General features: G+C 36.8%; 1 protein-coding gene across 1 annotated transcript in view; it reads left to right on the top strand.

The window, feature by feature from the left end:
• The window catches only part of LOC116340556, a 34,240-nt gene that overhangs the window by 5,009 nt on the left and 12,240 nt on the right, over positions 1 to 16,991 (top strand). The window contains exons 2-10 of the mRNA XM_031767110.1: positions 7,262 to 7,872; positions 7,985 to 8,095; positions 8,226 to 8,802; positions 9,126 to 9,230; positions 9,406 to 9,748; positions 10,221 to 10,947; positions 11,181 to 13,357; positions 13,457 to 14,913; positions 15,013 to 16,979. Coding sequence (XP_031622970.1) covers positions 8,052 to 8,095; positions 8,226 to 8,802; positions 9,126 to 9,230; positions 9,406 to 9,748; positions 10,221 to 10,947; positions 11,181 to 13,357; positions 13,457 to 14,913; positions 15,013 to 16,979 — 7,397 coding nt within the window. The 5' untranslated portion in view covers positions 7,262 to 7,872; positions 7,985 to 8,051. The remainder of the gene's footprint in view (positions 1 to 7,261; positions 7,873 to 7,984; positions 8,096 to 8,225; positions 8,803 to 9,125; positions 9,231 to 9,405; positions 9,749 to 10,220; positions 10,948 to 11,180; positions 13,358 to 13,456; positions 14,914 to 15,012; positions 16,980 to 16,991) is intronic.

Raw genomic sequence — 16,991 nt, 5'->3', positions numbered from 1 at the left:
AGTGTGACAGAGCAATCGCAATGAGAGGTAATTAAATTATCCACCTAAAAATCGATTGAAATATTTCCATTGCAAAGTTTTTTTTTCTCTCGCTAAGTTGCATATACTATGAGTTTGCGAATCAATTTAACCCATCCAAAAAATGTTCGGTGCGGTTTTGATTGGCTAAAAAAAAAAAATTTGGTCGGATGTATGTTTGCCAATATTATCGGTCAGTGGCATTTTACACGAGCCAACATTTCGGCTGACTGAGTGAGAATGTATGAATTTTTTGCGATTGACAATATCCGGAATGAAAAATTGCCAATTCATTTAAAATATTAATGAATTTCAGATTAATCAAAACCACAAATAGTCCAGCAACGAACTGAAAATAACAAAGCGTTAAATTATTTTAAAAACGAACACATTTTCGATGTGTGTGCACATTTAAATGTTTGTTGTAACCCGAGAGCATGAAACGTGATACGAACGTGAGAGAGAGAGAGAGAGAGAGAGAGAGAGAGAGAGAGAGAGAGAGAGAGAGATAAAACAACCAAGCCATACACAGAATCAAAAAGTAGTGAAGAAATGAACTCATAAAAATGGCCAAATGTTGTGTGTGATTTTTTTTGTTTCGAATAGAGTGTGTAGTGTATTATATATACCTTTTTATTCTGGTTTTCTTTTTTCGTCATCTTCATTGTGGCGGATATTCAATATGTTGTGTGCTGTTTTTTGCTTCTTCTTTTTCGTTTTTCTGTTGGTATCGGTAGGTGTGTGTGTTTGTGTGCATACACATCTTGTTCGAAAGAACAGAAAAACCAGTGAAAGAAGTACTACACACAACATCCCATCATTAAGCAACAACAATAACATCGCCAGCAATTACATATATTGCGAGTATTTAAAATGAACAAGAGATTTTTAGTCAGTCAAAAGACTTTGATAGCGCGAATACACAAACGGAATATGGCAAAAGAGAGACAGTCACAAAGAATGAGATAGAAAGAGAATAAGAGCAAAAGAGATCCGAACACACAACAACATACATTGTGTTCCAGAGTGCACATAAGACGTATGTTTAACCATACATGTACGAACATGATGACGATGTTTGTATGCTCAACTGTATGATCCGGTTTTTGTTTTACACTTTGAATGTTTGCTTTTTTTTCTGATCACTCACCAATTCTATTTCTCTTCAGTTTTTTTTTTATTTCGCCTTCAGCCTCTGTTCCTATTTCCATCATTTATTATTATTGATATATATGCATACTAGTACATATACAAATACGTTTCTTCTTTTCAACAAATAAAATAAAATATTTGCAAAAGATTAGAATTGGAACTAGCATTCGGACCATGTTGAAAAGATGATGTGAACCGACTACACAAAATGGAATTAGAGAAAAAGAAGAAGAAACGTTTGAAGAAACATGTCGGGTAATTGGCCCTCTATCTGTCACTGTGTAGAAGTGAATACAACTGTTAACAGCTTGTTTCTTTCGTTTCTCTTGGTTATGAAAACAATACATTCACAAAATCAAAAACATAAAAGCAACACACTATCTTCATTACTTTGGCCGTATGAAAATCCAAAATTCATTTTTTTATATTCATTCTTTTCGAAAAACTGTAGAGTTTCTTCTGTGCTTTTTTCCTACTGAATGCAATTTACCTAGCAATTTTCATTTGTTCTATTTGCAAGATAATTTCAAAATGAAAATTCACTTGCTTTGGCGACAGATTTTGTCATACGAAATAAGAGCACTCATTGTGAAATCACTCAGACGCAGAATGTGGCTTGTGAAGAAATATCTCGAAAATGGACTTTTCAATGGATGTCATTGATTTAAATTTTGATGAGAACATTTATCGTTCATTGAAAATGAATGGAAAAGTACCCATTCAAAAACGATATATACATTGAATGTGGTATGTATGCATGAAAAGTGCGCCAACTATTTTTTAATATATGTACATGTATGACATAGAACAAAAAAAAAAGAAAAGAATACATGCAAAACGACATATTATATCGACAAAAATGATTCGGTTCCGAAATGGGAATCGGACATACATAGACACACACCACGAGAGCAAAGAGAGATCTGCGCACCTATTCTGCTCATTCCCTCCGTGTGTGCCGTCATTAATCTCATCAATATTCGGTATATGTTTTTTTCTTCTTCTTTTCATCTGTCTCTGGCGTGTTTGTATTTTGTTTAATTACAAATTTTCAAGCGACCGAAGCATTAACGAGACAAAAACAATGACGATGTAGGTAAAAAAAAGTCAACTTCTCGGTACACTCCGATTCGAGAGGTACTCTGCATAAACTTTTCTTTCTAAAGAACATAGATATTTCTTTGGTATTCTATCTCTATCCGGTTCGATTATGATGTTTCTTGTCTCTGAAAGCAATAAATTTTTCTGTATTTTGTGTGTTTTATATTTCGCTTCGAACATGATTTTAAGTACTTAGGTACATACAACATACAATTATACACATTGGCATCGGTTAATCCGCTTGCGTTCGGTATGCATACACTCTGCGTATCAATGTGTCGTTGTCATCAAACAGTACACACACATAACATCTCCGAGTTAACGACGAAAAAATAAGCAAAATGAAGAGAAAAAAAGCGATGAGATGAAAAAAACCATCAAATTGAAGTAAAAAGAAGAAGAAAGTAGCGAAAAAAATCGAAAAACCGTGTGTACATATAAACACACTCGTACAGTTGCAAACAAAACGAAAAAAAAGAGAGACGCGCTAGAGAAGACTATAGACAAAACGTTTGCACATTTAATACACATAAATATATCGGTATCATTTGAGTGGGTCTCTTGCTCTCGCTTTGTATGTGTGTGTGTTTTTGGTTTTGTGTATTGCCAGCGCTATATATTCCATTCGGCTCACAATCACATATTCACACAAATACACTCTCTCATTTACACTCGCACCTATATAGCAACAGAGACAGCATTGTAAGTATAGTAGCAATAGCGGTCGCACCGCACCGTTCACAGCATAACGTAAATATATACACACACACACTTACATAAATGTATGTTCTTCAAAAACAGCATTTGAAATACAGAACGTTGCTACAATTATTTTTATTATTTCATCGGTTTTTATTTCTGTATGTTGTCTCTGTTTTTCTCTTTGTGATGTTTGTCGCACTCATCAATGGCGACCACTTCTTCATTTTACTTCTTCGGCATATGAGTGAACAGAAAAGAAAAAGAGATCTATTTGCGAACACTAAAATGCGCTTTCTATGGCTCATTCTTTCACATAATATGCAAAAAGCATATAAATTTTTTGTTGCTCTCATTCGTAGCACACGGCCAAACGAAAACCGAAACAAAATGTAAAGAAAAGAAATAAAACTACACACAGAAATTACATGCAATGCGTATTAAAATGTATAGAATTATCGTAAATGCGAGCATATATTAAAAAAGATACACAGCAAAGTAAAGATAGAAAGAAAAAAAATGAAATAAAACTGCCATATACACATCGATATTTGGTGTGTGGAAATTTACGGCAAATGCAGAAGTGAGCGAACAAAAAGAAGCAGTTGTGAGAACGAGAGAAGAAGAAAAAAATTGTAAATTCTTCGAATTGTGTAAGGTATAGTTTACTTACATAAAATTGTAAACCATTTTGTATTTGGCCCCGCTGTCGGTCGATTGCCACAGTTTGTTCAAATGCAACCAACAGCACAATTTAATAATATCAATTTGTTAATTTCTGCATCGTCTATCTCACTCCATCTGCCAACGATTCACATATCGTTTACGATGATTCATATCAATGTCGATTGATTTATGTACGATAGTTTCTTTTTTGTCCTGTGTGTTCACTTGAAATTCTATTATTAAAATTAACCAGCTCAGCGATTAAATGCTGTGTAACGAAACAGTATATATACATTTGTGGCGACGATTCATTTCAATACCAAATTTTTTTTTTATATTCGTTCATTCGTATGTTCGGTCGGTCGTTCGTTTGTTGTATCGCACTCACTGTTTCTCTCTCGGTACAACACTCGCAATCAAGCAACAACAAAAAAGACGAATTTTCGGCATTTGGAAACACAGAGAACAACAAAATCAATAAGCAAAATGCTAGCGAAAAAATTAATTGAAAAAGATTTCCTTCTCAATTCGCCTTCAAATGTGTCGCCCAATTTTTTCTCTCGCTCTCTCTTTTCTCATTCCCTTCAATGTTGTCGTTTTCGTTATTCATTTATATACTTATCCAATCATACATATATTCTTTTTTTCTTCTCCCGTTGAAATTTCGTCGTGCGCCAATGGTTGAATAATTTTCATAGTAATTTTGATGTTTTGCGCGTTCACTCTCAATCGACCGAGCGTATTTTGTACTTTGTCTCTTGATGAAATACCCATATCGAACATACCGTACGTACGAAAACAGTGTATACATATCGAATCAAGCCGAAATGAAAATGGCGATTTAAATCGAATATGGTTCTTTTTTTGTTGTTGGTGGTGCTGCTGTTGTTGCCGTTGGTGGTGCTGCTGCTTTTGCTGTTTCTTGTTATTGTTGTTGGTATTTCTCCATGCACATGTATCATTTGCAGTTCGCATCGGGAAATGGAGAAGTTACGCGAAATCGAAACGGCAAACAGCAGCACAGCATTAAAACATTCAACTAACCAACCGAACGTCCATCCATCCATGCAGTCCGCAGCATTTGTATTGTGTATACGATGTTTCTTATTTGTCATGCGGAGAGAAAAATTATGTGTGCAAGGTGAATTCATGTTAAAATTGTATGTACGGAATGTGTGAGCTCACAGGACCCAAGAAGGAAAAAAAAAAACCAACAAAGATACAACAACAATAACAACGGCACAAGCATACACACCAAACTCTCTTTCTCCTCGTACGTACGGTTATATGTTTGTGAAGAAGCATTGATATCTCGATTCGATGCTCATGCTAAACATACCAACTTACACCTAGTTGAATGTTGAAAAAGAGGGAGGAAAAATTCAAATTTCACACAACCAACGACATCGTGTGTCGTTTAGACGCTGCTTACACTCTCTTTCGACATTCGAAACGCGGCTGTGGTTGCCTGACACTTGGATGGATTATGTCTTGTTGTTGTTGTTTTTGCCTTCTTGTCTTATGCTCTTGTACTCTCTCTCTCTCCTCTCTTCGTTCGTTTTATCCTTTTTTATGAACGACGTTGATACATTTGTCGCTTGATGTTTGTATATTATTTGGTTTTAACGCGAACTCCAAAAAAAATATTTTTCTGTTTTCGGGCTCAATGATACACATCATTTGCTCGTTCTGTATACTGTTGTATGCGTGCGGCAAATCGAACGAAAGACGAAACAATACTTCATGTTTCTTCCTCTTCTTCTTTTTCCGTATTCGTATTTTTCGTTTACTTTGCCTTTCATTTATCCACTTCAAAATATGCTTGTTATTTTTGTATTTCATCGTCATAATCAACATAAGCATTATTTTTTTTTTAAAACAAAATCTAGGAATAAAACCCAAATGGATTTGTTTTATCAAGAAATGGAGAAGAAGCAAAGAAAAAAAACACACAAAAATGTCAAGCACCGAAATGCCGTATAATGAATTTACAGATATGTGTAATTTTTTTTCTCTGTAATTTGACTTCATGAAGCGAGCGGAAAAAAATCGATAATCCAAAAGCAAATCACTCGCATACAACCTTTACATCACATTTAAAGTAAATATACGTCGGTTCTAAATGTGTTCTCTTATTCGTCGTATGCTCGACACGAAGACAAAAGACATGGATGCATTCCGCGCGTATATATTGACTGCCTTTCTTTTTCCCTCTCACTGTATAAACACTCACAAACATGCACACACACACACATCGTTTGATTTTTATTGCCCGATGTTCGCATACGAAATTAATTTTTATTTTGTTGAAAGCAGCCTGGAATGAATTTGTCGCCGTTTTTCGTTCTGCTTTCGTCAATACTTTTCAAACGATTTTTATTATATTTCAATTTTTTCGAAGCCATTCATTTTTGCTGAGCTCGACAATCAGATGTCGATTTCGAAAATTGATTCGAACACAATAAAATAAACATTCTCTTTCTATTTACTTTTTTCAATTGTCATTTCTCTCTCTCTCTCTCTCTCTATCCTATATTTCAATATTTTTGGTATTCATTAAATTCACTTTTTAAAATGTAACAAAAATAATATAATATAATTGCTGAAGTCATGGCAATTGTTTGTTTATCGAATACTTTGCCCTCAATTGAAATCGTATCGTTTGGTCGAATATACGAACAATTTTATATCACAGGCGAAGAAACATGTTCAAAATTAGATGCGAAAAGATAATACCCACTGAAAATGAGAATTTATTCTGTGTCTCCATAAAATGTTGTTATGTATGTATCATTTACCTCGCGAACATTTGTTTTATATTCATCATCATAAATTACGGACGCGCGCGAGCGATATCGATTTTTATTAGTATGTCGCCATTATTAGTTTTTTTTTTGCTCTCTCGCACTCTCGAATATTATGAAATTTTGTGATGATCAATTGATTGGTGGGGAGATTTGCTATTGACTGTATGATTAGTGTCATTACTTAAACAACAGCAATAAACTCTATCCATGACTGCATTATTGAATACTTTAAATAGTTTTTCGTTTGTTGAAATTGTGGCATTTGAAACGCAATCATTTACATTTTCATATTAACAATTGACGATACAAATGGGTTTCCGAACATATTCATTATGTATCATAACACCTTTAAGCGTATGAATTTTGACAAAAAAAAAACACGAAATTAAAAAGGTGTTTCATTTGGAGTTTACTTTATATATGATACATATTGTAATTAAAAGTAATGTAATATAACAAATATGCGAAAGAAGGAAACAATAGAAAACAATAATCGGACTGGAAATTCATGTTAAATGCTGGGCAATTCTTAAGGGGTATGGCTATACGTTTTATGTTGTTATTTGATATTCATAAGCGTAGAGCTTTTCCCCTTTGGCGTTGCTGTAAATTCATCATACACACCAAAGAAAAGAGAATACAGTCCGATTTTAAATGCACATACGACACAATAAAACACATGTCTTCCAAATGAAATATTCGTTGACGCAAAACTACTAGCTATAAAATATTAAATTCACTGTAACACAAAAGACCCATTTATAATGTTCTAAAATCGATATATTCATTTTTCCATTCTCTCTCTCTCTTTCTTCCAGATGAAACAACATGGAGACCTGTATTATGACATCAATTAAACCGATCGAATTTGTGATTTTAGAACACTAATAAGGCGCCAACAGCGACTAAAAAATGATATGAAAATGAAGTCGCTGTTTCTCGTTGAATGACCAACAAATATTGAAACTCAATCACATACACACTATACAGCACTTACACGTGTTTGTTCAACGCAGAAAGAAGATAAACGAATTTTTTTTTCGAGTGAATTAAAAAGTTCAAACGAAACGATATTGGTTCAAATCGGTTTCAATTCTAAATGAAACGTACGACCATACAGCGCGTCACATCTCATTTGATCAAGACGTGTGAAAGTGTTTGTAAGGCAACACATACAAAGAAATATATATAGAGAAAACGAATAGTTCGCGTGTTTTAGTACATTTAGTTTAAGCAGCTACAAATTATTGCTTTTTTTTTGTAACAATCAAACAAAGAATACAAACACACCTAAACTAGCAATTGAAGGCAAAAACGAATCGAAAATTGATTTAAAAAAAAGTGCATTAAAAAGTATGCGTCATATAACACAGCGCTAAGGTCGATTTAGAGTTTAATGGAAATTAAATTAAATTATTTATTGTGGCAGGTACGTGTACTTTTAACAATAGTCAACTATCATATAATGTGCCGCCCATTCAACTGAAAACGAATTTTTATTGATTGATATTTTTGTTATTTTTCTTTTTATTTGCATACAGACACACTTTACGTTAGTGAAAACGATAACGGAAACAAACATATTTATTTGTACCGACTTTTAGCTAAATGGATGGAAATGCTCAGAATATGTATCACGGAAACCATCAAGGGTAAGTTTTATCAATTTGTTTTTCGAAGAAAGAAGAAATTCTTCATTCAGCAAGAGAGTGAAATTACTTTCCGTAATTTTCGCAAATATTTTTGAAATTCCAATTTAAATTTGAATAATTTTTGAACTAGATATGGATATGGTTCATATGCCCGACATCGGAGCCCCCATCCGATGCAACAGCAGGCACAACCACCCCAGCAACAAGCACAGTATCCTGCATACCAAACTCCTACCGATGGCATGTACGGAATGGCCGATCAACATGCAGTCATGGGTGGTATGGGTGACTTAAATGCCTGGAATAATACACAGCCAACACCATATCCCGGTTATAGTCATAGTCATGCAAATGTTTCACAACCGCCGAGACAAACGCAGGCCCAAGCACCAACGGCATATCGGCAACATATGTCATACCAACAGGATCCACAGAAAATGCAATATCCATCGCAACAAGGCATGATGAGCGGCATGATTCAGCAGCAAAGCTATCCGAATCAACAGGCACAACAGCGTGTACCTCAGCAGCATTATGGACAAAGTGCGCATCCAATGTATACAAATCCCCCACAAACAACACAAAATACACAAGGATATGCAAACTATGGTCCAACTGCAGCGATACCTCATCAAACGGCACGATCAGCGCAACACGTTGGTTATGGCCACACACAAATGGACCAAACAGCCTATCAACACTATCAGGTGAGAACGATAAACCAATTGCCACCTTAAAACGTCACACATTTTAGCGTGATAATTAAAATACATCATTCACACCTTGTTTATCATTATCATCAATTTTCAAAGTCTCATAGTCAAAGATCAATGCTGTTTTGTAATGAGTTTGCTTTTAATAAAAAATCCATCGATAAAATACGTTTGAATGAAATTCCCATTCAGCAAAAGAGTCCACATACATTACAATACACTCGAGTGACTCTTGAAATAATGTGAATTGATTCGAATGATATAAAATCAAAATAGATTTTTTAAAAATTTATTTAAATTTAAATGATCCTTTTCAGCAGCCACAAGGACAAATGCCTAGCCAACAGAATCACTTGAATCCAAGTCACATATCATCAATGCCTACACAACAACAGCAACAGCAGCAACAACAACAACAGCAAGTGAGTTGAAATTCATAATAGTAGTTATGTTTCGTTTACAAATTTGCTTTTATGTTGTCATTTCAATTTTCTTTCATAATATTGGTATTTCGGTTGTCATTAAAATTCCAAATATACCCGCTTGCAATAAAAATAATAAATTAAACTGAATACGTTTTTTTATGATCTATTTTAGTCACAGGTGCACGTGCCGATGCCTCAAGCAAATCAGCCGACGAATCAACAAAGTTTAACGCCGATGCAACAGCAACAAGCGCCCACACAACAGCCACAACAAAGTGCGCATCCTGGTTATTCGGGCATGTTCTTCGATGACGTTACTGCAATGAGCCATCATACGGCACCAAAAGAAACGGTCAAATCAACCGTTAAAGATAGTCAGCATAATGTGGTGGTTGGTAATACCGGCGCAATGCAAATGCCACATCCTCATCCGTATGCCGTTCCACAACAGCATACACAACAAACTGCCCCAACGCAACCAACGTACAAACAACCACAGGCAGCAAGTAGTCAAAGTAAGTCAAGTTTTAAATACATCTTCCACAAAAACACATACAATATACAGACAAAAAGTTTGCGTTTCTCTTGAAATAAATTTTAACAATGCAAAAGTAGAAGAGAGAGATAGAAAAAAACTGAGAAGTTAAGTCAAGTAAAAGTCACTTGGAAATCATAGACTATAATTGCTTGATGGTTATGGTTACTCTATCAATGGAATGTATCTATATAGTTTGTTTGATTCACTTTTAAACAGCGGCGAAAACTTTTTGAAAGTTTGCCAAAAGGACGCTCATTTTTTTCATGCACTTCTAATAATTTGTCACATAAAAAACAAATGTATTTCGCTCGGTACACTTTTGCTTTGTATAAGTGCAAAAATAAACTTAGGACAAAAACAAATAAATCATTTAAAATACATATTGCGCACAATTTAAATAAACGATTGCCGATTTTTCTTCTTTTTTTCTTCACCTCTCTGCGCTTTAGTTCCATCGAATTCACAGTATCGAGCGCCATTCCCGCAAGTTTCGCCACAAATGTCGCCGAGATCTCATCAGATATCGCCACATCCACAAATCTCACCCAGATCGGGTGTTATGTCGCCGGCGAAACCGATGCAATCACAAAATGTATCGAATAATCCATTGTCACCGCATGGTCATTTGCCGGGCAGCGGGCCAAGTCCACAGCCCCGACAAATGCAACAGCAAGCATCAAAGAATGCAGCTGCAACACAACAATCCGCATCAGTATCAACATTACAAGCTCTTGAGCAAATGGTAATGCCACCATCGGTTGCGCCCGTACCGGTTATGCAAAATACAAACATGGATTATGCAGCATCATATCGTCCATCGGCACAACAAATGCAACATACGGCCGCTGCAAATCCATTGTCACCGTTAACATCAATATCAACATCGCCACAACATCATCAACAATGGCCGACAATGAATCGAAGTGCGATGAGCAGTTTGAATCAACAAACCGCGCAAATGAACATGATGCCACAACAACAAATGCCGAATGTTTCGCAAATGAATGAATTGAGCGCAATGACCTCGAATCGAGGACAAGCACAACAAATCAGTGCACCACAAAGTCGAATGATGAGTGGCATGGGTCAAAATGACACCACATTAACACAAATGGATCACTTTGTGCAACCCCCAAGCATTGCAACCAGCATCGATCCAATGAATAGCACGCAAAGGTAAATATCGATTGTCCGATGGTTTTTCACAACAATTAAAATAATAACAATTAAAAATCCAGAAAATTATAGCGTGGAAATAATTGCCATTTTCATTTGATTAACTTAAATTATGACTCACGCTCAATAGTAGACTATGCAAATGTATTATATTTTTTCTATCCAATATTTTTTTTTTTTTAATAAACGTTATGTTTGTGGCGATTTTGCTTTTCTCTTCCCCCCTCATTCAGTTTGCCAAGCATGAATTCCACGTCTTCCGTGATCAGTGCAAGCTCGAGTTTACTCGATCCGTTTGCAAGTGTTGTTGACCCAATTCCACCAGTGATTGTAACACCCGTACTTTCACACATGCAATCAAGTGTTGATACAATGCAAACTACCGAATCTCATGCACCTCTGATGGACAAATCAATGCCATTATCGAATAGTATGGGTGACAACTCGAATAATGCCACTTCACAATTGAGTATGCAATCATCGCAACAGCAGCAGCAGCAGCAGCAGCAACAACAACAACAACAAATGTCAACAATTATGGCAGAGCCAGAGCCACAAAAGGATACAACGGTTCAAGAACAAAATGATACACATTTACCACGAATTTCAGAGGCATTCGATACGCCATTGATGAATATCGGTGCTGATCCAATCAAAGCAATGGAAACGGATATTTCCGTCGATCCAACAACGGTGGTGAATCGTTTGGAAGAGACAGCACTTCCAAAATCTGATGATAGCCATAGCCAAGAGGCAATCATAGCCAATTTTGAAACGAGCAAACAATCAATGATGAGCAACGATTCAGCACAAGGTGAATTGACGAACAACGGTTTAACGGAAACGATGTCACAAAATGATAATGCATTACAACAAGCACCTGACGTCGAAAAATCACAAATTACCGATGCAATGGCCGTATTTTCGAATAATTCAAATACAAGTCTACCGATTGAAGGTGTCATTGGACAAGATTCACAATCACAATCAATGGCATTCGATCAATCATCGAATCATTCGCAATATTCATTGCCACCGGGCAATGGTCAAACTGTATTGAGTGATCCACAACAACAGCAGCAGCAACAAATGCAAAATCCAAATGCCGGTTATGTTCCACATCCAGGAATGATGCAACATGCCTATCCACTGCCAATGAGCCATCATACCGAAAAACAAATGCTACAACAACAACTATCGGAATTGTATTGCATTCCACCAACGCCCGAAATTCATGAGAAAATCAAGCGTCTTGATGATCGCCTCAAATTGTTACAACAACACGAAACAAATGAACAATGTTTGGGTGGGCCACAATGTGTTTTATTAAATCCAATGATGACACCGCCAATGATTGAAAGTCCACAAGTGTCAAGTACAACGGGACGTGGCCGAAGTCGAGGCGGATCAAGTAAACCGCGTAAACCACGACAAAAGAAATCGGATAAACAACAATCGCCTGGCGATGGCAATGTTGATTCGGTCGATATAAATTCAACGATTAAATCAACGGATCAATTGCCAGTATCAGAAGACTGTGTAACACAAGGAGCTGGATTGGCAGCCGATGATATTATTAACGAAATGACTGATGCACATGAGGAAGGTTCACAAGATGGCACTAACGAATTGGATACATCGACAACGGTCGATGGTAAAAAACCGAAAAAAAGTAAATCACGCTCACGAAAAGATTCAAAAGAGCCGAAAGAACGAAAGAAAAAGGATCCAAGTGAGCCAAAGAAAAAATCACGAAGCAAACGTGACAAAGGCGAACAAGATGAACAAACCGATCAAACGGATGTCAATGTTCCGAATATCGAAGCGGGCGAATTGAATCCAAATCAAACGTTGGACGATACAAATGATGAAAATGCGGCGAAAGAAACGTCACTGAACGATGAATCTCCAGATTTTGATGATATTCCAGTGTCAAAAATATCGGTGAAAAGTTTGCAAGAGGAAGCTGCCAAAAAAGATGGCGAAGTTGAAAGTGAACAAACTGACATTGAATCATCGACGCCAAAGAGTAAACGGCGTTCAAGCGGTGGTAATCGGTCGGGTGGCGGCCGAAGTAGAAAGAAAAGTTCGGTTAGTCGTAGTGGTAAAAAACCGGCTCGAAGTCGAGCACGAGTTATTGTTGAATCGGATGGCGAAGGTGATGACTTGGTTACAACACCACCGCCATCACCACCACCAGATGCCGAATTGGACAGTTCAAAGAGACGATCAGCACGAAACACTCAACGTAAAAAGTACATTGATGATGTTATGCTTAGCATTTCCGACGATGAATCGGACATCATTTCGCCGACCAAAAATAAAGAAAAGAAATCAAGTGTCGACAAAACAGCAGAAGGAACTGATGCTAGTGATGGAACAACAATTGCTGAAATCAAAGAAGGTGCAGGTAAAATCAATTTTCTATTTCTTTTTTTTTCTCATTTAATTAAATGCACACAATTCTACGGGATCATTTTGTTAAAATAAATAACTTTTCTTTTCACAGACGCTAAAGAAGGAACAAGCACCGAAGAAGTTCCTGAAAAAGTCGAACCAATCATTGAACCGAATAAACCAAACTATGTTTATGTTAATACAGCCGAAGAAGATTCAATGGTTGTTCAATTTGTGTTGTGTTGGCGTAAAGGTAAACGTGAATTAATACCGGATCCACCACCAAAACCGGTTGAAGAAATCAAGAAGGAAGAGCCTGCAAGTGTTGATGAAACGAATGAATCGGAAGCACCAAAAGTCGAAGATGGTGATGAAAAACCAGTCGAGGACAGTGAAACCGATGTAAAGGCCGAAGTGAAAACCGAAACTGAAAATGAAACTGAAGGATCTGATGGTGCTGCAAAATCAGAAACAGAAACAGAAACAGAAGATAAGGAACAAGACGAAAAAGTTCCAGAAGAAGAAGAAAAAGAAAGTGAAAAGAAAACAGATGAAGCAAATGCTGAAGGTGAATTAAAGGTGGCTAGTGAAACGCAAGATTCTGAAAAGGTTGAAGTTGAAAAACCATTGGAAGAAGAAGAACAACAACAACCAATGGAAACTGAAGAACAATCTGAAGCGAAGCCAGAAGAGAAAGACGAGACAGAAGAAATAAAAATGGAAGTTGACGAAGAAATGGCGCCAACCGAACAAAATGAAGAGGCCGCTAGAACCGAATGTGAAAGTGAACCAGCGGTTAAAGATGATGATAATGTTGCCGAAAAGGAGGTTTCAACCGAAAAGAGTGAAGAACAACCAATGGAAACCGATGGAGCCGAAACTAAAGAAGAAACAGTTAAGACGGAAGATGCAGAAGAAGAAACCACCGACGATGAGAAAAAAGAAACAAAAACAGAAACTGAAGCTGAAGCTAAAACCGAAGAAGGTGAAGAGCAAAAACCAGAGCCAGTGTTCATTGAGGTCGATGAATACTACGTGAAATACCGAAATTTCTCGTACTTGCACTGTGAATGGCGCACCGAAGAAGAACTGTTGAAAGGTGATCGTCGTGTTAGTGCAAAAATTCGTCGTTTCCAAGTGAAACAATCACAACAATTGAACATCTTTGAGAGTCTTGAAGACGAACCGTTCAATCCCGATTTTGTTGAAACGGATCGTGTGTTGGATATATCAGTGCATGAAGATCCAGTAACTGGTAAAAAGACAAGAAATTTCTTGGTGAAATGGAAATCACTGCCTTATGAAGATTGTACGTGGGAATTGGAGGACGATGTTGAAGAGAAGAAAATCGAAGAATATTACCGATTCAATAAAGTTCCACCAAAAGATAAATGGAAGCCAAAGCGTCGTCCGTCGCCCGATATGTGGCGTAAATTGGATGAATCTCCAATTTATAAAAACAACAATACACTGCGTCCATATCAATTGGAAGGTTTGAATTGGTTGAAATTCTCTTGGTACAACAGCCACAACTGTATTCTAGCCGATGAGATGGGATTGGGAAAAACCGTGAGTTAAAATGTTTCGTAGTTGAACGAACACTACTTTTTACCAATCGAATAAAATTTCTAAATCCAATTTTTTTTTTCGTTCATTTTCTAATTGTAGATCCAAAGTTTAACGTTTGTGCATTCATGCTACACGTATGGTATTCGCGGTCCATTTTTAGTAATTGCTCCATTGTCAACGATCCCAAATTGGCAACGAGAATTCGAAGGTTGGACGGATATGAATGTCATTGTTTATCATGGTTCGACGACAAGCAAACAAATGATCGGTGAATACGAATTTTATTATAAAACTGAAAGCGGAAAAACGATTAAAGATATGAATAAATTCAATGTATTGATTACAACATTTGAAATTATTGTATCTGATTACAATGATTTGCGTAATTTCAATTGGCGTGTGTGTGTCATTGACGAGGCACATCGTTTGAAAAATCGTAATTGTAAACTGCTAGAAGGTTTGCGTCAATTAAATTTGGAACATCGTGTACTTTTGTCGGGAACACCACTGCAAAACAATGTCAATGAATTGTTTTCGCTGCTCAATTTCTTGGAACCGTCACAATTTTCGTGCAGCGAATCATTCTGCAATGAATTTGGCAGTTTGAAAACTGAAGATGAAGTTAAAAAGCTGCAAGCATTGTTGAAACCAATGATGTTGCGTCGATTGAAAGACGACGTTGAAAAATCATTGGCCCCAAAAACCGAAACCATTGTCGAAGTTGAATTGACAAACATTCAAAAGAAATACTATCGTGGTATTTTGGAGCAGAATTTTTCATTTTTGAAAAAAGGTACGACCGCACAAAATCTTCCAAATCTCATGAATACAATGATGGAATTACGAAAATGTTGTATTCATCCATACTTGCTGAACGGAGCCGAAGAACAAATTCAATACGAAGCACATGGCGATGATCCAGATGCATATTATAAAAATTTGATTCTATCTGCCGGTAAAATGGTATTGCTCGACAAATTGCTGCCGAAATTGAAAGCAAACGGTCATCGTGTGTTGATTTTCAGTCAAATGGTTCGATGCTTGGATATTCTTGAAGATTATCTTATTTACAAAAAGTATCCATTTGAACGTATCGATGGTCGAATTCGTGGTAATCTGCGTCAAGCTGCCATCGATCGTTATTCGAAACCCGATTCGGATCGATTTGTTTTCCTATTGTGTACAAAAGCTGGTGGTTTAGGTATTAATTTAACCGCAGCCGATACCGTTATCATTTATGACAGTGATTGGAATCCACAGAACGATTTGCAAGCTCAAGCTCGTTGCCATCGTATTGGTCAACAAAAATTGGTGAAAATCTATCGTTTATTGTGCCGTAACACTTATGAACGTGAGATGTTCGATAAGGCATCGATGAAACTTGGTTTGGACAAAGCCTTATTGCAAAGTATGAACAGTAATCTGAGCAATGACAAAAATGCCAGTGTTGGACGACAATTGACGAAAAAAGAAATCGAAGATTTATTGAAACGTGGTGCTTACGGTGCTGTTATGGACGATGACAATGCCGCTGATAAATTCTGTGAAGAAGATATTGATTCGATTTTGATGCGACGCACCCAGGTCATTACAATGGAAAGTGAAAAAGGATCAACATTCTCGAAAGCAACATTCGCTGCATCGGGCAATCGTGCTGATATTGGCATTGATGATCCAGACTTTTGGAACAAATGGGCCAAGAAAGCTGAATTCGATCCCGATGCCATGGAGCGTGACGAACAAGAAGACTTGGTACTATCTGAACCGCGTCGTCGTACACAAATCAAACGGTACGGTCATGACGAAGGCGTTCTTGACGGCATTTCCGATGAATCACAAAATTCTGAAACGGACGAAGAAGGCGGCATTGGATTGCGAAGGAAAAACGAAGAGAGGCAACGTCGAAAGGAAAGACGAAGACGCATGAAACAAATCGAAGATTATATACCATCACGTGAACGTAATACCGAAATATTACCAATGCCATGTCAAACCGAAGATGTGTCGTACGGCAATTGGGCACGAACCGAATGCTTCAAAATCGAAAAAGGACTATTGTCATTTGGGTAAGTGTATCT

Source organism: Contarinia nasturtii, unplaced genomic scaffold, assembly GCF_009176525.2.
Source record: "Contarinia nasturtii isolate CC-2019 unplaced genomic scaffold, AAFC_CNas_1.1 Cnas_scaffold_695, whole genome shotgun sequence".
NCBI lineage: Eukaryota > Metazoa > Arthropoda > Insecta > Diptera > Cecidomyiidae > Contarinia > Contarinia nasturtii.
The sequence above is the reverse complement of the archived record's forward strand: the minus strand, read 5'-3'. Positions and strand labels throughout refer to the sequence as shown.